This window comes from Ranitomeya variabilis, chromosome 7, assembly GCF_051348905.1.
Source record: "Ranitomeya variabilis isolate aRanVar5 chromosome 7, aRanVar5.hap1, whole genome shotgun sequence".
NCBI lineage: Eukaryota > Metazoa > Chordata > Amphibia > Anura > Dendrobatidae > Ranitomeya > Ranitomeya variabilis.
The window spans coordinates 1,083,539-1,108,355 of record NC_135238.1 but is presented as its reverse complement, the minus strand read 5'-3'; the positions used below and the strand labels follow the sequence as shown (position 1 = coordinate 1,108,355).

Sequence of the window (24,817 nt, the reverse complement as noted above, 5' to 3'; positions counted from 1 at the left end):
CTGGTGCAGTCACTGTGTACATACATTACATTACTGATCCTAAGTTACCTCCTGTATTATACCCCAGAGCTGCACTCACTATTCTGCTGGAGCAGTCACTGTGTACATACATTACATTACTGATCCTAAGTTACATCCTGTATTATACCCCAGAGCTGCACTCACTATTCTGCTGTACTGATGTGGTGTGATCAGACGCTTTCCTTACATGCAGTGGTTATAGAGGTGCCAGTCCTGGGCACCATTGACTCGTGGCTTTGGGTACAGGACACCAGACATTCGCTTACATCATTTATTGGGGTTACATGTGAGGACGGAGCTCATGGATCGGACGGCTCTTCTTGCAGTGCAGCCTCCAGTTGCCTGAGCTTGTGCTGCAGTAACAGTTCGTAGTTGACGTTGTCGCTTGTGCTGGTGGCTGGATGTCTCCGGGTGCGGCCCACCACTTTACCCTTCCTCTTCCGCTTGCGAGGAGCAGAGGTGCGATCTTTAAATATCATGATCCGCCGTAGTGGTCGCTGACTAGTGAAGATCAGGGCGCCGTCCCTCATCATAGGCTCCTCAAATATTGTCTCAAATTTTCTGTAAATGAAAAAATAAGCGAGTTTCACAAGTCACCGTCCAGTATCTGCTGGCTACAACGGCCCAGAGCAGCCGAGCAACACCGACCTCTTCTCTGTGGGCGTGTGGTAGTTCTTATTGGTGTAAATCTCCTCCAGGCTGAAGTCCTCCTTCTGCAACCTGGAGACAGAAGTCACGTTATGTACAAAAACACAATGGAAGTAGGGGCGAGAGAGCACGCACACACGACAGAGTACACACACACACAAGAAAGTACACACACGAGAGTATGTGCATACAAAGTGTACACACACGTGTATACACACACACACACACACGAGAGAGTACACACAACAAAGTACACACACGAGAGTATGTGCATACAAAGTGTACACACACACACGTGTATACACACACACACACACGAGAGAGTACACACACAACAAAGTACACACACGAGAGTATGTGCATACAAAGTGTACACACACACGAGAGAGTATACACACGAGGGTACACACAAGAGAGTATGTGCAAAGTGTACACACACACACACACACACACACACACACACACGAGAGTACACAGAAGAAAGTACACACACGAGAGAGTATGTACATACAAAGTGTACACACACGAGAACGTACACACGAGAGTATGTGCATACAAAGTGTACACACACACACAGAGAGTACACACACGAGTATGTGCATACAAAGTGTACACACACACACGTGTATACACACACACGAGAGAGTACACACACACAACAAAGTACACACACGAGAGTATGTGCATACAAAGTGTACACACACACACGAGAGTATATACACAGAAGTACACACACGAGGGTACACACAAGAGAGTATGTGCATACAAAGTGTACACAGAGGAGAGAGTACACACGAGAGAGTACACACGAGTGTATGTGCATACAAAGTGTACACACACACACGAGAGAGTATGTACACACACAAGAACGTACACACGAGAGTATGTGCATACAAAGTGTACACACACGAGAGTACACACACAAGAACGTACACACGAGAGTATGTGCATACAAAGTGTACACACACACACGAGTGTACACACACACACGACAGTACATACACACAAGAAAGTACACACACGTGAGAGTATGTACAAAGTGTACACACACACACGAGTGTACACACACACACGAGTGTACACACACACACGAGTGTACACACACGAGAAAGTACACACGAGTGTATGTGCATACAAAGTGTACACACACACACGAGAGTACACACACACAAGAACGTACACACGAGAGTATGTGCATACAAAGTGTACAGACACACGAGTGTACACACACGTGAGAGTATGTACAAAGTGTACACACAGACAAGTGTACACACACATGAGAGTACACACACACGAGAAAGTACACACGAGTGTATGTGCATACAAAGTGTACACACGAGAGAGTACACACAAGAAAGTACACACGAGAGAGTATGTACAAAGTGTACACACACAAGAGAGTACACACACACGAGAAAGTACACACGAGAGTATGTGCATACAAAGTGTACACACACACACGTGTACACATACACGAGTATGTGCATACACAAGTGTACGCACACACGAGAGTATGTACATACAGAGTGTACACACGAGAGAGTACACACACAACAGTACATACACAAGTACACACACGTGAGAATATGTACAAAGTGTACACACACACACGAGTACACACAGAAGAAAGCACACACGAGCGAGTATGTGCATACAAAGTGTACACACACGAGTGTATGTACATACACACAAGTGTACGCACACACATGAGTACACAAGAAAGTACACACACGAGAGTATGTACATACAAAGTGTACACACACACGAGAGTACACATACAAGTACACACACACACGAGTGTATGTACATACACACAAGTGTACGCACACACACGAGAGTATGTACATACAAAGTGTACACACACACGAGAGTACACATACAAGTACACACACACACGAGTGTATGTACATACACACAAGTGTACGCACACACACGAGAGTATGTGAATACAAAGTGTACGAACACGAGAGAGTATGTACACAGAAGAAAGTACACACACGAGAGTACACACACAAGAGAGTATGTGCATACAAAGTGTACACAGAGGAGAGTACACACAAGTACACACGAGTGTATGTGCAAAGTGTACACACACACGAGAGAGTACACAGAAGAAAGTACACACACACGAGAGTATGTACATACAAAGTGTACACACACACACACGAGAGTACACACACACAAGAACGTACACACGAGAGTATGTGCATACAAAGTGTACACACACACACACACACGAGTGTACACACACAACAGTACATACACACAAGTACACACACGTGAGAGTATGTACAAAGTGTACACACACGAGTGTACACACACACACAAGAGTACACACACGAGAAAGTACACACACGAGTGTATGTGCATACAAAGTGTACACGAGAGAGTACACACAAGAAAGTACACACACGAGAGAGTATGTACAAAGTGTACACACACGAGAGTACACACATGAGTATGTGCATACAAAGTGTACACACACACGTGTACACATACACGAGAGTATGTGCATACACAAGTGTATGCACACACGAGTGTATGTACATACAAAGTGTACACACGAGAGAGTACACACACAAGTACACACGAGAGTATGTGCATACAAAGTGTACACACACACACAACAGTACATACACAAGTACACACACGTGAGAATATGTACAAAGTGTACACACACACACACGAGTACACACAGAAGAAAGTACACACACGAGAGAGTATGTGAATACAAAGTGTACGAACACGAGAGAGTATGTACATACACACAAGTATACGCACACACACACACGAGAGTGTATGTGCATACAAAGTGTACACACACGAGAGAGTATGTACATACACACAAGTGTAAGCACACACACAAGACAGTATGTTCATACAAAGTGTACACACACGAGTACACACACAAGTACACACACGAGAGTATATGCATACAAAGTACACACACTCACATGAGCGTACACACACACAGAGAAAGTACACACAAAGTATACACACACACACACGAGTGTACACACACACACGAGAGTACACACACACACGAGAGAGTATGTGCATACAAAGTGTACACACACACACACGACAGTACACACACACAAGAAAGTACACACACGAGAGAGAATGTGCATACACACAAGTGTACGCACACACGAGTGTACGTACACTGTCAGATAAAAAATAAAATGCATAAGAACATGTCACCCCATGGCTGGAATTGGGCAGGTTAATCTTTGTGAAGGACGTTTGAATCAAGCCGCATACAAGGTGACCCTGGAAAAACAGTTTGTTCCTTCTGCTCAGGCAATGTCCCCCAACTCTGAGGACTGGTTTTTCCAGCAGGAGAGTGCACCATGCCACACAGCTAGGTCAATCAAGGTGTGGATGAAGGACCACCACATCAAATCCCTGTCATGGCCGCCCAATCTCCAGACCTGAACCCCACTGAAAACCTCTGGAATGTAATCAGGAGGAAGATGGATAGTCACAAGCCATCACACACAGAAGAACTGCTGGACATTATTGTACCAGGAGCGGCATAAGGTCACCCAGGAGCAGTGTAAGAGACTGGAGGAAAGCTGCCAAGACGCAGGAAAGCTGGGATTAACAGTCATGGGTATTCCACACAATATTGATTTCTGAACTCTTCCTGAGGTAAAACATTAGTATTGTTGTTTCTAAATGATTATGAACTTGTTTTCTTTGCATTATTTGAGGTCTGCAAGCAATGCCTTTTTTTGTTAATTAGACCATATCTCATTTTCAGAAAACACAAAATTTATTGTTTGGAACTTCGGAGGCATGTTGTCAGAAGTTTATAGAATAAAAGAATAATTTACATTTTACTCAAAAATATATACCTATAAAGAGAAAAATCAGACAAACTGAACATTTTGCAGTGGTCTCTTCATTTTTGCCAGAGCTGTATATAAATGTAATATCTCTGTTCCTCTTGCTCTGTAAACCGCTCCTCTGAAGCCATATGCTAACTGTTAGGGGCTTCCAATCGGCCTGTATAAATTATTGGTGGTGGCAGCCAGGCATTCTTTTTTGTTATTGTATTGGTATTTTTATTGTATTTCGATACTACAGCATGAACGCATCGATTTCTAGGGGGGAGGGGCGTATCTGGCTACTGGCTAAATTTGCTCTTGTACAGTGGATCTAACGGTGGTAATCCAGTAGTCAGCACAACTTCCAATCCTAAGAATACAGGCATCGTATTGAAGATAGTGCAGCAAGAAGGCGCTCATGTGTAAGGCGCTTCCATGAGGTCCAAGTACATGCTGTGTTGGTGGAGGGTAGCACTCAAGGTTGCGTCCTCTGTCAAACCACGGAAAACAGAGACCATGTCATTATCCTGCTCATCTCCTGACTGTTGCACGTCCATCACTCCATCCTCTTCAATTTGTTCCTCGGATCCTGCATCTTCACTAACAGTTTGTCAGGTACCATGACCCCCCATTGATCGCTGTAAGCCACCCTCCCATGGCACCCGCCTGTGCGACGATAGTCCGGATATTTGAGATATTGTTATCCCTTCCACATCCTCCTCAGCTTCCAACGCTTCCTCTGGGACCACCACCTCCTCACGCAGTATATATCATATAGATGACCAGAATGGTGATGCTGATGACGGCGTCGTCAGCACTAACCATCTTGGTAGCCATTCCAAAACTGCACAGAAGGGAGCAGAGGTCCTTCACCTGTGCCCACTCACGCAGCGTGATATGCATCACGTCCGTACTACGATGGCCCAGGCAATGCAAAAGGACATACTGCACCAGGGCTCATCGCTGCTGCCACATGTGTAGAGTGGAATTTCACCGTGTCGGCACATTGCATATCAAACAGTTAACCGGTAGGCCGAAAAACCTCTGTAGCGATACAAGTCGATGACCTGTGGCGTGCGATCGGCAGAAGTGAGCACACAGCAACCGTGCTTTCTGCAGCAGAGCATCAAGGATGGTTGTGTAGAAATTCCTGTACTACCAGTCTGAGGACGTGAGCCACGCAAGGTACGTGTGTGAGGTTGCCACGGGCATAGGGCCGCCACCAGGTTTGCACCGTTATCGCACACGGCCTTCCTTGGCTCCAGGTTTAGTGGAGACAGTCATTGCTCTAACTCGGCCTGGATACCTGTCCACAACTCTTCAGCTGTATTATATGCCTTGGAGATCGCAGTCAATTTGAACACTGATTGCGGTGAGCCCTGGTTGTACAGTACTGAGGTGGTGGTGGATTTGCTCTACACTGTAGGAATGCGTGTCTCGTTAAGGCAGAGGTTGAGGGCGCAGGTGGAGGCCCTAGAGAAGATAGAGGATGAAGAAGCAGTGGAGGAAGTGTTAAAAGTAGAGGTTTGTCCTGCAAGCCTTGGGGATTCCCAGACTTGTGGAGCAGTGCCTGCTCCCACAGCCACCAGAGTCACCCCGTGCCCTGTCAGCGAGATGTAACGCCCTTGGCCATGTGTCTGTGGTGAAATGCACACTGGCAGACATAAGATTTTTTCAGGGAAAGGGTGATGTCAGCAACATGCTGGTGTAGCGCACGCACAGTTTTCTTAGAGAAGTATTGGTGACGGAGCAACTGGTACTGAGGGACTGTGATGGCCATCAACTTTCGGAAACTGTAGGCGGAAAGGCAGCATTCCCGTGGCCAACAGATTGGAGAGGGTGGAGTTCAAGCTCTTAGCTTTGGCATGTGTAGGAGGAAACATTCTTTTACGTGACCACAACTGCGGGACCGAGGGCTGGCTGCTGTGCTGAGAGAGGGAGGAGTACGGTGAACTGGGCAAACTGCTGGACGGTGAGAGAGGTGCAGGTGGCGATATTATGGTGGATGGAGAAACTTGTGGTGTGATAGATAACACGAAAGCAGCAGTCATCTCCACTTCCATAACAGCTGACGGGCTCTCAATCTCCCCAACTGTGCTGGGTTAACAATTGTAGTTACTGTGGCCGGAGACATGTGTGTGAAGATTTGGAATGGTGACAGAGGAGGAAAAAGCAACAGATGGTGTTAATGGGATGGCCGGTTGTAAGCATTTTAGGGCAGTGAGATTCCCACACTAAGGCATGTTAAAAGCGCATGTAACAGTTCATGCATGTAGTTGTCAAACTATTGCAAATTTTGCCTCTACAGAGTTTTTTTTTCAAATTTGACAGAACGTGAGTTGGATCATCCTTTGCGGTCACAAAAAACGCTCAGGCTAGGCAACCTTTTCCATCCCTGCAAACTGCACACTCGAGACTGATGCTGGCCACAGGCAGAGTTGGGGCTGAGGATTCAGTGCGTGTCGTAGTTGCATCACTTTGTGTCTGTGTGGGAAGCCACAACGTAACCTCCTCATCTTCCTCCTCCTCCACTTCCTCTGCTGAGCTACTCCAATGAGTACCTCTGGGTTCACACCAAGTGGGATCTACAACATCATTGTCAACCTTTTATTCTCACACTCCTCATCCTGAGAGTCACCCTCCTCCTCTTTCTGCCCTGACAGCACGGTACAGTCCACGTGAGCCTCAGATATCTGAGTCACATCAGGATCACCTCCACCCTTGGTGGTTATCGTCTAGTGACAAGGGTCTGGATTCTGCTTGGACCTTACTTCTTCCGGCCCCGGCTCCAACATGAAAAAAATGAGAATATTGTGGCAGATGCTTTCCTCCTCTGGATTCTGTGATTCTTCGGAGTAGACCTCTGATGCCCATGGAATACAATGTGAGAGTAGCATTTCAGAATGGTCCTTCTGAGGTTCCCCACAGTCAGTTGGGCTTTTGGAAAGTTTTGCCGGGGAAGGGAAACAAGGGTGATTGGGGTACTACATCCGAGGATTATACTGCGTGTGACGTCAAGGTGGAAGAAGAGGAAGAAAGGCCACTTGAGGCCGCGTTTGTCAGCCACTGTAGAACATGCTCTTCCTGCACCTCATCTACAAGGCATACTGCTGTGCGGCTGCCAAAGAAAAGGAGTCGAGTAGCAGTAACAGATGTTCTTAGTGGTCTTATTTTTTAACCATAAACTTTTTATTTACTTTAAATAAAGTCATATTCATTAAGCCTTCTGTCATTGTATATTGTTGCAAAAAAAAAATTCCTCAATCATTTATTGGCTGAATACAATAGTATTTGAACATAACTGAATATTATGGGAAAAAGAAGGCAAAAGGGAAGGGGTGATGAGAACAGATTATTATATCCATGTATTACTAGCTATGTATTACTATGAATGGCTCTATTACCTCTCTAGGACCCCAGTGTGTAGTGTGAATGATGGCCAGCTGTCCCATCTCCTGAGATGTGATGTTGTATTATTGGAGGATGAAGCAGTTATCGTCTCTGATAAGCAATGGTCATTCACCAATGCCACAATCTCCGTCAATGACGGACATTGGGGGGGTTTTCCAATATACTGCTATCTTTATTCTAGTAGCCATGGGGATGTGTGCAATCACCATCCTGAACTCGTGCAGGTCAATGGCCAGAAGAGTCTGTTCTTTCCCAATTTTTATTGGGATGCCGCTAATTTGAGACACTAAATGTGAGATTGCCCCCAGAGCTGCTTTACTTTATGGCAGTCCCACCAGGCATGCATCATATCTGCATCTTGGCGTCTCCGCACCTCCAGCGCACATCTTAGACAATCCGCATGGTGTGAAGTGCCACCTGTACAGCAGCTTTCTGGAGTTCTCCGGGTGACTGGTGCACCTACAGTGTGTCCCTATCATTGAGAAGGACGTCCACCATTGACCCGGGGTCATCCCGCATTGTAGATCCCTCTCCCATTTGTGAAGATACGAGTCCAGAGAGGGGGAGGTCTGCTCCAGCATATGGTTGTAGCCTACGGACAGCGCTCTCATCTGCCACGCTGGGGCGAGGAGCATTGCGTATAATTTGGGGGGTTGTGAAAATATTATATCTTTTTTCCCCGTAGAAAATGTCATATGTAAATATTTATAATGATCTTTATGTGGAAGGAGGAATTTCTCTCTGATCCTAGAGAAGGGCAACAATATTGTTGTTCGTTTGGTCCGGATGTTTGCGATGGCAATTCCCTGCCAAATAACGGCCTTAGAGTCTGTTGGCTATAGTGACCTGTTCAGAAGTGATCAGCAATTAGACAGTAAAGACACATTTCTTCATTCCTGTTATGACATTTTGCATTAATTCGGGAAAAGCACCTGACGGGTTAATTAACTACCTTAAAGCAATTTTGAATACGTTGAGGGGTGAAGTTTTTAAAATGGTATCACTTTTGGGGGTTTTCAATATATAGGAGCTACAAAGTCACTTCAAAACTGAACAGGTCCCTAAGGATAGAATTAGTCTTACCGGTAACTCGGCTGCTAGGAACCTTCCACGACAGCATAGGAGGTTGTCTCCACGCCCTAATGGGGGACAGGAAGCACAAAGAGGTTAGAAGAAGCTCCCACCTCCTAACACCATAGCACCAGTTACCTCTAGATCCCCAGGAATACTCCACGGGACATAGGGGGGTAATAGTGCTGTCGTGGAAGGCTCCTAGACACCGAATCACCGGTAAGACTAATTCTGTTTTCTAGAGTCACCTTCCACGGCAGCATAGGAGGAATACCATCCAATTCTCCACTAGGGCGGACAACGGCCTGAAGAAATTTGCGGCCAAAAGCTACCTAAATCCCTATTGGACAACAAGTCCAATCTATAGTGTCTGGTAAAAGTATGAAGAGAAGACCACGTAGTGGCCCTGCCAATCTGCTCGGTGGATGCGCCAGCTCCTTCAGCCCAGGAGGCCGAGGTAGACCTTGTAGAAGGAGCCCTGACCCCAGAGGGAGGTGTCATAGTCTGGGCTAGATATGCTTCAGATATGGCTCTATTTATCCAAACTGCGATGATACTCTTCGCCACCTTCTTTTCTTTATTTCATCCCGATGGATGAACAAATACATTCTTGGCAACCCTCCATGATTTGGTTTGCTGCAGGTAGTGCAACATCGTAGGACGAGAAAATGGAATTCCTCCTCCTTTGCATTTGTTGGATTCTGGCAAAAGGAGGGGAGGATGAGGTTTTGTAAACGGTGGAAATCGGACACCAACTTGACCAGAAAAGATGGATGAAGATGGAGAACTATACAATCGTCTCTGATTAAGTAACTTTCTCTTAAAGACAATGCCTGTAATTCCCCTATTCGTCTCGCCGTAGTTATAGGGGCTTTGAACGAAATAAGCTGAGGGGTACAGGAGGATAGAGGATCAAACGGGGGTTGGGTGAGGCCCTTGATGACTAAGTTTAGATCCCAGGAGGGGAGAACTGGAATCCTGAGATGGAGGCAAAGAAAAACATCATGTGAAATATAGAGGTGAAACTCCACAAGGAGCAATAAAGGACAAAGATAGGTTCTACACCAGAAATATAGAAGTCATAAAAAAAAGGTGTAAATAAACCAAATTACAAATGGAATGTATTAAAAGAATATTTTTATTAAAGATAATTAAGATAAATACCAAAAACAAACAATATCTATATCTAATATATATATATATATATATATATATATATATATATATATATATATATATGTGTGTGTGTATGTATGTATGTATGTATGTATGTATATGTGTGTGTGTGTGTGTGTGTGTGTGTGTGTGTGTGTGTGTGTGTGTGTGTGTGTGTGTGTGTGTGTGTATGTATGTATGTATGTATGTATGTATGTATGTATGTATGTATGTATGTATGTATGTATGTATGTATGTATGTATATATATATATATATATATATATATATATATATATATATATATATATATATTGTTTGTTTTTGGTATTTATCTTAATTATCTTTAATAAAAATATTCTTTTAATACATTCCATTTGTCATTTGGTTTATTTACACCACTTTTTTTTTACATGATTTCTGAATCCTGAGATGTAGTCTGACACCATGAACCTTTTAATCCAGCGATGGTTGGCCAAGTCCTGATCGAATACAGAGCTCAGGGCTGAGACCTGAACCTTCAGGCTGTGTGCACACGTTGCTGAAAATACAGCATACAATATGCGTCCCATCATTTAGAATGAATTCCGCAATTTTTGTGCACATGATGTGTTTTTTCCCGCGAAAAAAACGCATTGCGGTAAAAAACACAGCATGTTCATTAATTTTTTTTTTTTTTTTTCGCATTTCCCACTATAAAATGCATTGGGAAATATCCGGAAAAAAACGCACCAAAAACGAGGCAAAAAACGCACGCAGATTTCTTGCAGAAAATTTCAGGTTTTTCTCAGGAATTTTCTGCAAGAAAACCTGAACGTGTGCACATAGCCTCAAGGTGCTAGGCTTGAGGTCTAACTCTAGCCCCCTCTGTAGGAAGTCCAGTATTTGCGAAATATTAGGGCGGAATGGATCTAGTACGTTAGGAATGCACCAGGATAAAAAAAAAAACAAATGTTCACACTGTTCTAAATGGCATTGCTGACTGGTTTCCTGGACTTTTGTAATGTGGAAATTACTTTGTCCGAGAGGCCCTTTGCACGCAATACCTGTGCTTCCGTAACCAAGCAGCAAATTTCAGCTTTTGAGGATCCGGATGACGCAGAGGTCCCTGCGAGTGTCAGGATTCTAACCTAACAGCTCCTGTGCACCAGTCGGCAGCTCTTCCTTCTGAGCTATTCAGCTCCCTGGACAGTTCCGTGTTTATCCAAATACTTAAACCTATGTTGTTGTTGCTGATGTCGCCTCCCTGAGTTTCCTGTTGGTTACCACTCCGAGTTCCTGATTGGCTCATTCTGATTGCACACCCTATTTACCCCTGGCCTTGCTCTCAGGTCCTTGTGTGACTATTGAGCTACCTGCCTTTAGTCAAGCTTCCTTTCACCTGCTATTCCTTCAAATGACACTACTGCTCCTGGTAAACGACCCCGGCTTCCTTGACTACGATTCCTGCTTATTCCTTCAAAAGACACTACTGCTCCTGTGTATCGACTCCTTGGAGATTCCAGACTATGTTACCTGCCCGGTGCTGCCCCTAGTGGTTGCAATATCACTACTCCAACCAGGTCAGTCCGGAACAGCGAGAGAAGGTCGGTTCTCAGTGGTAACTGAACTGGACCATCTGGAGATTGACGAGAATGTTGAACCAGCTCCTTGTTGGCCACATTGGAGCCACTAGGATGGTTGGTACCTGATCTCTCGGATCTTCTGAAGAGTCCTTGCCAGCATCGTAATTGGAGGAAACGCATGGGCTAACTGGAAGCTCCACTGCTGGGCGAAGGCATCTACTCCCCTGGACTTGTCCCTTCGGGTTCAGGGAGAAATAGGTTTCGACCTGTGTATTTTTGGCTGAGGAGAGTAAGTCGATCTCTGGCAGACCCCATCTTGCTACCAGCATCTGGAAGATTCCCTGGCTCCATTCTCCTGGATGTATGTCCTGGTGACTCAGGAAATCTGCCTGGCGGTTGGAGGACCCTTTTAAATGGACTGCTGTCAGGGAGAGAAGATGTTTTTCAGCCCAACAAAATATTCGGCTTGATACGTTATAGTGTGCCATGAAAAAGCCGGATTACTCACCGGTAATGCTCTTTTAATGAGTCCACGACAGCACCCACATGAGAGAGGGATCCGCCCATAGGAACAGGAAACCTACAGAATAAAAGGAGGCGGTCCCCTCTCCTCCTCAGTTTAGTTTACAGAGTATAAAAAGGGAACCGCAAAAGCTTTAGTATTAATTCTTATTCAGCAAAATATCTTAAAAACTCTATACAACCATTATTTGTGAATTAAAGAAAGGGCTGTGCGTAATCAGGGAGGGTTGTAAATGGGTGCTGTCGTGGACTCATTAAAAGAGCATTACCGGTGAGTAATCCGGCTTTTTACCCTTCGCCACGACAGCACCCCACATGAGAGACTTTCAGAGAGTCATTACTCGGGTGGGATTACTGTACTAAGCACAGCTCTACCAAAGGTCAAATCAGAAGATGAAGATAGATCAAGTCTATAATGGTTGTAAAAGGTAGAAGGTGTAGACCAAGTTGCGGCCTTACATATTAGATGGATCGGGACATCCGCTTGTTCCGCCCAGGAGGAAGCCATGGCTCGTGTTGAGTGCGCTTTAATACCCACTGGAGGAATCTCGCCTTTTGATGTATAGGCCAAGCAGATAGCATCTCTGATCCATCGAGATATGGTAGCTCTCGTGACCCCATGTCCTTTCTTGTGGCCCTGAAAGGAGATAAACAGAGCCCTACTCTCCCTCCATGTTTGACACCTTTCTATATAAGTCAGGATGGCTCTTCTGACATCTAAGGTGTGGAACTTATGTTGTTCAGGGGTTACAGGAGAATCAAAAAAGGAAGGGAGAAATATTTCCTGTGACCTGTGGTAGGTGGATGCTACCTTAGGGAGGTAAGAGGGGTCTGGTTTTAGGACTATTCGATCATGGAATATCAGTAAGAAGGGTGGGTCTACTGATAGGGCCTGGATGTCGCTAACACGTCTGGCTGAGGTCAGGGCTACCAAGAGGGCTACTTTATATGTGAGGACATTTAGAGGTATAGAATCTAGAGGCTCAAATGGGGAGCTGGTTAAGGCTTCTAGCACTAGATTTAAATCCCACGGAGGTAGACGGGGAATATGTACCGGGTTACTTCGTTCACAAGACTTAATGAATCTGGAGACCCATCTATCAGCGGCTATATTATAACCATATAGGGCTCCTAACGCGGATATCTGGACTCTTAAGGTGTTCACTGATAATCCTAATTCTCTACCTTTTTGTAGGAACTCTAGAATAGGTGTTATCGGAACCTGATTAGTGAATGGTACTGTATGAAATTCTAAGAATTTTTTCCAAACCCTGCTATATATCAGGGTGGTAGATCTTTTTCTACTTAGTAGCAGGGTTTTTACTAGCTGTTCTGAAAAACCCCTTGAGCTTAGTAACTGCCGCTCAAGTTCCACGCCGTCAAGTGAAGCCCTTTCACTTGCGGGTGGAAAAACGGCCCCTGGAACAGTAGTTCCCTGTCCAATGGAAGAATCCATGGATCGCATAGACACATGCTTTGGAGGCAGGAGAACCACGGCCTCCTTGGCCAGAAGGGTGCAATGAGGATCACCCTTGCACGTTCCCTCCTGATCTTCCTGATCACTAGCGGAATTAGAGACATTGGAGGAAAGGCGTAAGCCAGTCTGAAGTCCCAAGGATGATGTAGGGAGTCCAGCATGTCTGGATGATCCATGGAGTTCAGGGAAGCGAATCTTTCTACTTGCCTGTTGCCTCTTGTGGCAAATAGATCTATCTGAGGCACTCCCCATGCTCTTGTTATTAGTCTGAACACGGTTCTGTTTAAGGACCATTCTCCCTGGCGCAGCCTGTTTCGACTGAGGTAGTCCGCTTTGGTATTTTCTACTCCTCTGATGTGTAGGGCTGTTAGGGATGTAAGATGAGTCTCTGCAAACTGGAAGATCTCCCCTGCGATGGTCATCAGACTTCCTGACCGTGTACCGCCCTGACGGTTTACATAGGCCACTGTGGTGGAGTTGTCTGAGAAGACTCTTACATCTGCTCCTTGAATCTGTGGAAGAAAATAATTTAAGGCTTTTCCTACTGCTGTTAATTCTTTCCAATTTGACGAACATGATGATTCTGACTGATTCCAGGTATCCTGGACTATGTCATCTTCCATATGTGCACCCCATCCCGTAGGGCTGGCGTCTGTAGTAATTATTTTGGATGGATCTACTATCCAAGGTATGCCCCCTGAAAGGTGTCCCATATCCAGCCACCAGGATAGAGATTCTATGACATCTCTAGAGAGAGTTAGTTTACTCTCTAGGTGTCCTTTCCGTCCCTGGGCTGACAGTACTTCGTACTGTAATTGGCGGGTATGGAATTGAGCCCATGGTACAGCCGGGATACATGAGGACAATGATCCTAGTAAGGACATAGCCTTTCTCAGTGTCATGTAGGGGTTTTTTATTGCTTCTGACACCTTTGACTGTATAGTCATTTTCTTTGAATGCGGGAGGAAGCTTTTTTGACTTACGGAGTCTAGCTGGAGCCCTAGAAACATTTGAGTAGTGTCTGGATTCAGTCTGGACTTTTCGAAGTTGATAATCCAACCCAAGTCCTGCAGGGATGAGATTGTGTTAGACAACCGCAATTTACATTGAGCCACAGAATTTCCTATCACTAAAAAGTCATCCAGGTAGGGTATTATTAAAGTGTCCCGTTGGCGTAGATGAGCCATTACCTCTAACATCACTTTTGTAAAAATGCGGGGGGCCATAGAAAGCCCAAATGGCATTGCTACGTATTGGAAGTGACGAACCTGTCCCTTCAGGATGACCGCTACTCTTAGATACTGCTGGTGTTCGGCATGTATAGGAAGGTGATAGTAAGCATCTTTTAGGTCTATCCCGGCCATGACACACCTAGGAAACAAAAGCTTGATGGTAGAACTAATGGATTCCATTTTGAAAGTATGGTTACGTAAAAAGGAATTTCGTTTTTTGAGGTTTATGATGGTTCTGAATGAACCATCTGGTTTATTGATCAAGAATAAAGGGGAATAGAACCCCCTCCCTTCTTGATCTCGGGGAACCTCTATCAATACTTTTTTAGATAGAAGCGATAGGATCTCTGATTCCAGAGCTTCTTGTTGTTGTTGACCTCTTGGAGATGTTACAATAAAAGAATCCCAAGGGATCCTATCAAATTCTAATCTCAATCCGTTTCCAATAATGTCCAGAATCCAAGGACTAGATGTTATCGACTTCCATTTATCAAAGAAATATTTCAATCTACCGCCCACTTCATAATTAACGGTACTTATTACGTTTTTGGTTATAGGATCCGGAAAACAGAGCACCTCTTTGTTTTGGATCCTTTGCTTCGCAGCGCTCCCTTTGTTCAGTAGGTTTGTTCCTGGTGAAGGGGCGCCTCCTGAAAGCTCTCCTGTAAGAGGGAAGGTACTGGTTAGGGAAGCCTTTCTTCCGCTCTCCTGCCTTATTTAAGAGCTCGTCCAGAGTTTTCCCAAATAGGAACTCACCCTGGCAGGGGATCGCACAAAGTTTTGCCTTGGCCTGTGCGTCCCCTTTCCAATTTTTCAACCAGAGTGCTCGCCGGGCTGTGTTCACTGGGCCGGCTGACCTGGCTGTTAGGCGTAGCGAATCCACCGACGCATCGGCTAGAAATGCTACTGCATCTTTCATTAGAGGGATTTTCGACAGAATTGTATTTCTCGAAGCTCCACTCTTAATTTGTTCCTCCAGCTGCTCTGTCCATACTAGCAGTGACCTTGCAGTACAGGTGCTAGATATGGCTGGTCTGAATGCCCCCGTATTAGCCTCCCATGACCTCTTAAGTAAGGCTTCTGCTTTTCGGTCTAACGGATCAGTTAGAGTCCCTGAGTCCTCCACAGGCAAGACCGACTGTTTAGAAGTTGAAGCCACTGCCGCATCAACTTTTGGTATCTTTTGCCAGGAATTAAGTTCTTCGTCACTGAAGGGGTAGCGTCTTTTAGCAGAGGATGGCAAGAATCCTCTTGTATGTTGTTTTTCCCACTCTTTTTTAACCAGCTCCTTAATTGTGGGTATGGCGGGGAAGGACCTTCGTTTTCTTTGTCCTAACCCCGCGAACATGATGTCCTGCGCTGACTTCTTTCCCTTCTCATCTGGGCACCCCATTGTGCTCCTGACGGCTTTAATTAAATTGTCTACACCACTATTTGGTAGACAAAGCCCTCCTTCATATTCCGATGAACTTGGCTGGGACTCCTCTTCATCAGAGGATTTTTGTACTACCTCTGACTCCGAGCTTACTGGAGATCGGGACCTGCTAGGCTGACGGGTACTGGTGCTACTTGTATGGGCCAGACCTTGCATCTCTTCACGAATTATGGCTCTAACGTCAGACGGGGTCATTACGTTTTCTTGCCGTAAGGTCAATACGATGCACTCTGCACATAACCTCTTAGTATATGAGTCCGGGAGGGGTTGCAAACATAAGGCACATTCTCTGTGTTTGGTTTTATGTGTCCTTTTCTTAGTCTAGAGGAAGGGGATATAGGAGGAACATATATCAGCATATGGGAAGAGACTCTTTTAAAACTCACCCAGTGAAGCTGACAGGTACCGGTTCTGGAGGCGGATTCTTAGCTGAAAGATTTTTCTGTTTGGTGGCAGATCGCTTTTCCTGGGATCGATCTCCACTTCTGGTGCTGCTCCTGGCGCTTGTCTCCTTACTGGGAGACTGCTCTTTTGCAGACAAGTGCGCTACATCGGCCGGTGAAGCCATACTTACACACACCGGCCGACGCTAGCGCTGCACTTTTAAATCTGGCGCCGAATCTCCTGCCTCCCCGGACCCAACCCGGAAGTGCTCCAGCGGCTTCCGGGTTAGACGCGCCGCTCCTCCTTACCATGCGGCGGCTGCTGGATAAGAAGCCGGCCGCTGAGCGCGCGCGTCCTCATGGAGCCGGGCGGACCAGCGGCACCGAACCCGGACCATGGCGACGATCAGACGAGGGGGGAGGCTGCAAACAGTGGCTCCCCCGACGCTGCCTCTGGTACCGCAGCCCCTGCCGTTCCCACGGAGACCGACGCAGGCGGGTGCATGGCCCCAGGAATCCTTCTGACTGTAGGTACTTCGGGTTCCCCATAGAAACAGGAAACCTAAACTAAGGAGGAGAGGGGACCGCCTCCTTTTATTCTGTAGGTTTCCTGTTCCTATGGGCGGATCCCTCTCTCTCATGTGGGGTGCTGTCGTGGCGAAGGGTAAAAAAGAATCTCTAAATCACCGGGATTTGTTGGAAGCATTCCAGAGTTATTAACACAAATGGACACTGGTCAGATATCAAAAATTTGGCCCAGTCACCAAGGGGTTAAAAGCGCTGTTCCTCTTGCTCTGTAAACCACACTGAAGCCATACGCTAGCTATAACCGGCGTCCAAACGGTCAGTATAAATCAATGGTGGTGGCAGCCAGTAGCTTTTTGTTATTGTGGAGTTGGCAGTGACAGTACCGAGGTGTATGTGTGTGTCTCTATATATTCCATGTGTGGGAGTCGGAGGTGTATACGCTCACTGTGACTTCCCCAATAACCGGCCTAGTAGTGGAAGCTGCCGCGGCCTCGCCCATCACACATCAGTCAGCTGCATAATTGTCTTGACAATTGGAGGCAGCAGAGTGCATCCCCTTGACAAACTAGTGACAGTGGTGGGATCTGCATGACCTCCCTGTGTCACACGTGACAAGAACACACATACACGAGTGTGTACATGCATACACAAGCAAGCACACATACACACAAACTGCAGACAGACGAGTACACAAACAAATGAGCATGCATACACAACAAGAGTGTACATACAAATGAACAGACATGAGAACGCGCATACACACAAGTGTTTACTTACACAAGCGAGCACATGTATGCTAGAATACACATACTAGACTGAGCAAACACAAACATGAGAATGTACATACACGAGCGCAGATACGCGGGCGAGCACACACACCCTCGAGCGAGCACACACACACCCTCGAATGACCACACACACACACCCTCGAGCGAGCACACACCCTCGAGCGAGCACACACACACACCCTCGAGCGAGCACACACACACACCCTCGAGCGAGCACACACACACACCCTCGAGCGAGCACACACACACATCCTCGAGCGAGCACACACACACACATCCTCGAGCGAGCACACACACACACCCTCGAGCGAGCACACACACACACCCTCGAGCGAGCACACACACACACCCTCGAGCGAGCACACACACACACCCTCGAGCGAGCACACACACACCCTCGAGCGAGCACACACACACCCTCGAATGACCACACACACACACACACCCCCTCGAGCGAGCACACACACACCCTCGAGCGAGCACACACACACCCTCGAGCGAGCACACACACACCCTCGAGCGAGCACACATACATACCCTCGAGCGAGCACACACACATACCCTCGAGCGAGCACACACACATACCCTCGAGCGAGCACACACACACACACACACCCCCTCGAGCGAGCACACACACACCCTCGAGCGAGCACACACACATACCCTCGAGCGAGCACACACACACACCCTCGAATGACCACACACACACACACCCCCTCGAGCGAGCACACACACACCCTCGAGCGAGCACACACACATACCCTCGAGCGAGCACACACACATACCCTCGAGCGAGCACACACACATACCCTCGAGCGAGCACACACATACCCTCGAGCGAGCACACACACATACCCTCGAGCGAGCACACACACATACCCTCGAGCGAGCACACACACACCCTCGAATGACCACACACACACACATACCCTCGAGCGAGCACACACATACCCTCGAGCGAGCACACACATACCCTCGAGCGAGCACACACATACCCTCGAGCGAGCACACACATACCCTCGAGCGAGCACACACATACCCTCGAGCGAGCACACACATACCCTCGAGCGAGCACACACATACCCTCGAGCGAGCACACACATACCCTCGAGCGAGCACACACATACCCTCGAGCGAGCACACACATACCCTCGAGCGAGCACACACATACCCTCGAGCGAGCACACACACACCCTCGAGCGAGCACACACACACCCTCGAGCGAGCACACACACACCCTCGAGCGAGCACACACACACCCTCGAGCGAGCACACACACCCTCGAGCGAGCACACACAAAACACACACACAAAGCACACACATACCCTCGAGCGAGCATTGAGGGCGTGCTAGTGCACTCAAAGGATATTAAACTGAACTGTCAGCCCCTACCGGACTCGTTTTGGGAGACCCAGCGGCGTCAGCTTCTCCTCCGGTCGCTGCGTCCGCTTCCTTATCTGGATGTTAGACACTTTGTTCTCTTTAGAAGGAGATCGATTTTCTGGACTCTGGAAAAGATGAAATGAGGTTTGTACAGTCTCGCCTGACACTTCCTCGCCTCTGTGATTCGAGCCAATTCTCACCTTGAAGGCAGAATCTGCGGTTACCTGGTGCTCAGCCTCACTGAGGCCCTGCACTCTATCCTTGTCCAGGTAACGGCCCGTAGGAGACCCCTCACTGTGGATGGAACCAAGACACAACAGAGGGAATGAAAGAGGGAGACAAGGAGTGAACTGGCTGTGGGTGAGTGATGAAGGAGCAGCTAGAAAGGGGTAAGCAAGCCATGGCCTCTGCACTGGATGGCTACCACACATGCAGACAATCGCCTGAAGACTGACCACCCATCCCGCAGCCTCTTACCTATGTACAGAGCTCCGCACATCACCCGGCGGGCACAGCGCCAGCCTCAGGACAGAGGGATGATTCTCCTTACGAAGGCAGGACAAGGAGAAAGGAATCAATGAGTGGCACTCTTCGAGTGATCCCAGGCTGTGTCTTCTCCTCCTGCAGGCACATGGCTCCATGGTACAGTCCATCGTATCAAGGCTCTGCCTTCGCTTCAGCTTTGCAGGAGGTGGTAATGGACAGGACAAGAAGCGCTGTAGGGGAGGGCGACACAATGTGGATGGCGGCATGGGATCGGGAGGGGTTCTCTGTGGTTGGGACGGACGGTTGTGTGTCGTGTCGTCTCCATGTGACGATGCAGAAGAGATGTCATTAAGGCTACACTCTGTCTTTACCCTGGAGTGCGCAGGGGACAGGGCAGACGGCAGGTCAGGGCCTCGGGACACCTCCCCAGAGGTGGAATTCTCCAGATGATCTGCGGCACCAGTATGGCTGCCATTCTCCAAGCTTGGGGCGTCTTTTCGACTCTTTACTGGAGTGAGAAAGATTTCAGCAAAGCTCTCTAACTTGGAGCGCACACTGTGGAACAGTGGAACCAGGCCCCAGCCCACCTCCTCCTTAGGCGCTGGCTTTAAAGTGGGGCAGGCGTGAGACGGGCCATCCGGGCAGATGGGCAGAATAGTAGAAGACTCTGTGAGATCTGCAGAAAGAAGCATGGCCGTGCATGTAATACCACAAGTGGCGCCTCACTAACCACACAACTGACAATCCGAGCCACCATTCTTACCTGGATCGTCACCGAAGGTTGTGGGGCTCAGTCTGCTGGGTACGGACCAGACACCTGTGCTGGAAAAGAAGAGCAAGGTCACACCCAACATCACAGCCGTGCAACATCCCTGCCAAATCACACGACGCCCCTGCCAACCCCTCCGGGGTCTCACATATACACCCTATACACACGCCCCTGCCCGTCCCTCCAGTGTCTCACATACACACCCTATACACACACGCCCCTGCCCGCCCCTCCGGGGTCTCACATATACACCCTATACACACGCCCCTGCCCGTCCCTCCAGTGTCTCACATACACACCCTATACACACACGCCCCTGCCCGCCCCTCCAGTGTCTCACATATACACCCTGTACACACACGCCCCTGCCCGTCCCTCCAGTGTGTCATATATACACCCCATACACACACGCCCCTGCCCGTCCCTCCAGAGTCTCACATACACACCCTATACACACACGCCCCTGCCCGTCCCTCTGTTGAGGAGAGCCATAAGATCAAATACTTAATTAACCTCAACACATAAGATAATTGAGAGAAGCAACCTATAACATGTATTGTTTAACCTTACATAAGTTTTCCTCAGACAAAGTAAGACACTGAAGATGGCTGCCATCTCCTGTAGCAGAGCCGTGTGCTCTGGTATCCAAGATGAACAATGAAGACACTGAAGATGGCCGCCATTTCCTGTTTCAGCATGCCGTGTGGTCTGGTATCCAAGATGACGCCCACCCTGATGACCTCATGGATCCACCCACAGCGACGCCCACCCTGATGACCTCACGGACAACCCACCCTGATGACCTCATGGATCCGCCCATGGACTTGCTCATGCCCAACCCACTAACCAATGGAATACATCCGATTACTCCCATTTTAGAGCTAACCGAGCCCCCTTACAGGAGATATATAACATTGTGTTTTCACTAATAAACTTCCCTTCTTGGAGCTGAGCCACACATTGATCAAGGAGAGTTACAGCTGACTGTGTCTGGTGTATTTCTTTAGTGCACATGATCAATATCCATTAGGCCAGGAGTAGGCAACTAGAGAATTGAACATTATATTAAATTGTTCAACCCCAATATTTGGCCGCCCAACGTGGGGCCAGCAGAGGAAGAGCCCTGAACCGTGAGGACCGGCGAGTGGAATGGCTGGACGCATTGAATACCCCGAACCAGGAGACTGATCACCTCCTTAACAGAACACGGTAAGTCTGCTGATTTTTATAATCTGTAGTCTTTACCTGTGTCCTTCGGGGTATCCTGTGCAGATTGCCTGACCGTGTCCGGTTTTCTTGGTATCTGTAAGACGGCAGAAAGGGTATCTCCGCTGCTGGTCATTTAATTGCAAGAACCGTAACCTGTGTTAGTTGCCTACTGCCTGTTACATGTTGTGAAGAGGGGAGAGGACTAGTAGGTTAAAAGAAGCAAGGTTTTTTTTTTCACTTACAGAGGGATAGGCAAGTGATAAAACAGGAAAAACAGTTTTTTACAGAAGGAGATGGCTGGTAGTTAGGAAAAGCATTGTGTTTGGAGCAGGAAAAACTGGTTTCTAGGAAAGAAAAGAAGCAAGTGTTTACAGAAGGAAAAGCATGTGGAGAACGGGATAAGCAGGTTTTTTTTAGAGAAGGATAAGCAAGCAAGTGTAGAAAAAATAAAATAATTTTTGTCTGTGGTATACGGTTGTCGCCTGTGATAAGATTTTCAGTTCTGTACAAGAGAGACTAGGACCTGGAGTAATTGACTCGGCCTAGGGGGGCCCGGTAAATCTTGGAGCAATTGGCTCAGTTCGGGCATAATAAATTGTGTAGCGGCTCATTGAAACTTGGAGCAAATTGGCTCAGTTTGAGCCAATTAAATTTATAGTTTTTCTTTTTTTTGCCCCGTGACATCGAGTAATTGACTCTGCACGGGGACCGGTAAGTTAGCAAGCAATTTGACAAAGTAGGGAATAATTGGTTTGTAAAGTACGGAGCACGGAAGTCAGACAGGGACCACGTGACAAGAAGCAATAGGAACTGAGTACTGCAGACTCAGTTCCCTTTAGAATCTCAGGTTTGAGTCATCTCCCCCGTCTTATTGTTTGTTTGGTGTTTGTTATCTTGATAGATAGATATATATATACTGCATATCTATAGAAAGATGGAGAAATTAATGCAGTTCTGCCGTATGGGCACTAAGCCAAATTCAGATGGCAAGTTAGACTCATGCACATTAGTGGAAATTGTGTGGAATGCCAGATGGGGGGATGGTTACAGCCCCTGGAGTGGAAGATTGTCTTAGAAAAAAAAAAAAAAAAGGAAAGAAAAGAAAGAAAGAAAAGGTATCCTAGAAGATAATGGATTGTTGTCTATTGCTAGGGCAGGAGAAAGAGTCTCTGAAAGTCTGTATAGAGAAAATTGGGTAGAGGAGAAAAGGAATAGAAAGAATAGAGTTTTGAGTTGTGTATTACAAAAATATATCCTGTGAGCGGCCACCACCGTATAATGGTGGCCCAGAGCCATGTGGTAAATATAATTCTGACGGCGGCCATTTTGTTGGTGGTAAATATAATTCTGACGGCGGCCATTTTGTTGGTGGTAAAAATAATTCTGACGGCGGCCATTTTGTTGGTGGTAAATGTAATTCTGACGGCGGCCATTTTGTTGGTGGTAAATATAATTCTGACGGCGGCCATTTTGTTGGTGGTAAAGGTGTTAATGCTGACGGCGGCCATTTCGTGGATGGCAAATGTAATTCTGACGGCAGCCATGTTGTGGATGGCGAATGTGCTGCTCCTGGTGGTGAACATCTCAGATTAAGGCTACACACCACATCACCAAATCCTTGTTACCCAGTAATGACCACTAACGGCCAATACTATATTCCTACGGGAAGTGAACAGGCTTTACCCATGTTTCCTATCTCAGTTGTTTCCAATGGGGCACCAACCCTTTCCCCTATCACTCCTGTTGTGAATCCAGCAGTCCTCCCACCTGGATCGTCCCCAGCACCTACCCTTTCTACTGTCACATCCACTGCCAATTTAGCCGCACACCCACATGAGATGCTCCAAGCAGCGGCCTCTCCTCCCAATGCTTCCGCTACAACAGCACTCTAACGCAGCCTACATAACCCTATGCCCAGTACCTCACAGGCTGTCTCGCAGCCAAGCGCACACCTGTATGGGACGGTGGCGACTGTATCAAGGGGGGGCTCAATCTGGGAGGAGGATACCAATAGCACAGGAAGCACAAAGGGGAGGGAATGGTGACAACCTATTTTTGAAAAAGAACTTCCTGAGGGACCCCTGGTAGTGGTGGGAAAGGGTGACATAACAACGATGGAGACAGACGCTATTGTTAATGCTGCCAATTCTGGGTTAGAGCACAATGGAGGTGTAGCTAGAGCTATAGTGGAAGCAGGAGGGGCAACTATTCAAGCTGACAGTCAAATCATTGTTGAGTCATGTGGTCAGATAGCTGTTGGGGACATAGCGGTGACTAAAGCTAGCAATCTTCCATGTAGAATGATCATACACACTGTGACCCCTACTTATGACCCTATTCATCCAGACGTTAGTGCTCAGCAACTTCATGCAGCAATAACTCGCATTAATGAGAACAGGACTGTTAAAAGCTTTTAAGACTGCCTGCGTCACCTGGAGCCCACACCATGATACTGGAGCTGCCCAAATAGAGCCCCTCATTCCAGGACTGTTACCTCCTCCGGGTCCTCATACACAAGGGACTACATCTGCACTCCCGGTGCCATCTCTACTCCCGCCTCAGGTGCCACCGCCAACAGTGCCAATGCTCATGTCTGAGGAGCCCGCCATCTATGTCAAGTTTACACCCCAGCAAGCTGCTACTCTTTTGAACCAAGTTCTAGATCCAGAAAAACAGCCGATGCCTTTCTACAGGAGCATGACGAGACATGGGACTCTGGTGTTGAGTTCTGCCAAGAACCTAAGACAAGGGCCTCGGATGAGTTGGCTGACCTATCACTTATTATTGTTGCCAAAGGTTTCCAGATGCCTCAAAGCTGATGCAGCCATTGTACGATGACCTCAAGACGTCAGCGTTTCCACTATGTACTAAATCCGAGGAAGCTTTCTACGCTCTTAAACAG

General features: G+C 47.2%; 1 protein-coding gene across 2 annotated transcripts in view; it reads right to left on the bottom strand.

The window, feature by feature from the left end:
- Positions 1–278: 278 nt before the first annotated feature.
- The window catches only part of PRR14 (proline rich 14), a 49,071-nt gene continuing 24,532 nt past the window's right edge, over positions 279–24,817 (bottom strand). For both annotated transcript variants that reach the window (XM_077273585.1, XM_077273584.1), the window contains 6 exons: positions 20,701–20,759; positions 19,929–20,613; positions 19,652–19,745; positions 19,461–19,576; positions 670–741; positions 279–582 (listed from right to left, as the gene is read on the bottom strand). In XM_077273585.1, the coding sequence (XP_077129700.1) occupies positions 321–582; positions 670–741; positions 19,461–19,576; positions 19,652–19,745; positions 19,929–20,613; positions 20,701–20,759 (1,288 nt within the window). In that variant the 3' untranslated portion in view covers positions 279–320. The remainder of the gene's footprint in view (positions 583–669; positions 742–19,460; positions 19,577–19,651; positions 19,746–19,928; positions 20,614–20,700; positions 20,760–24,817) is intronic.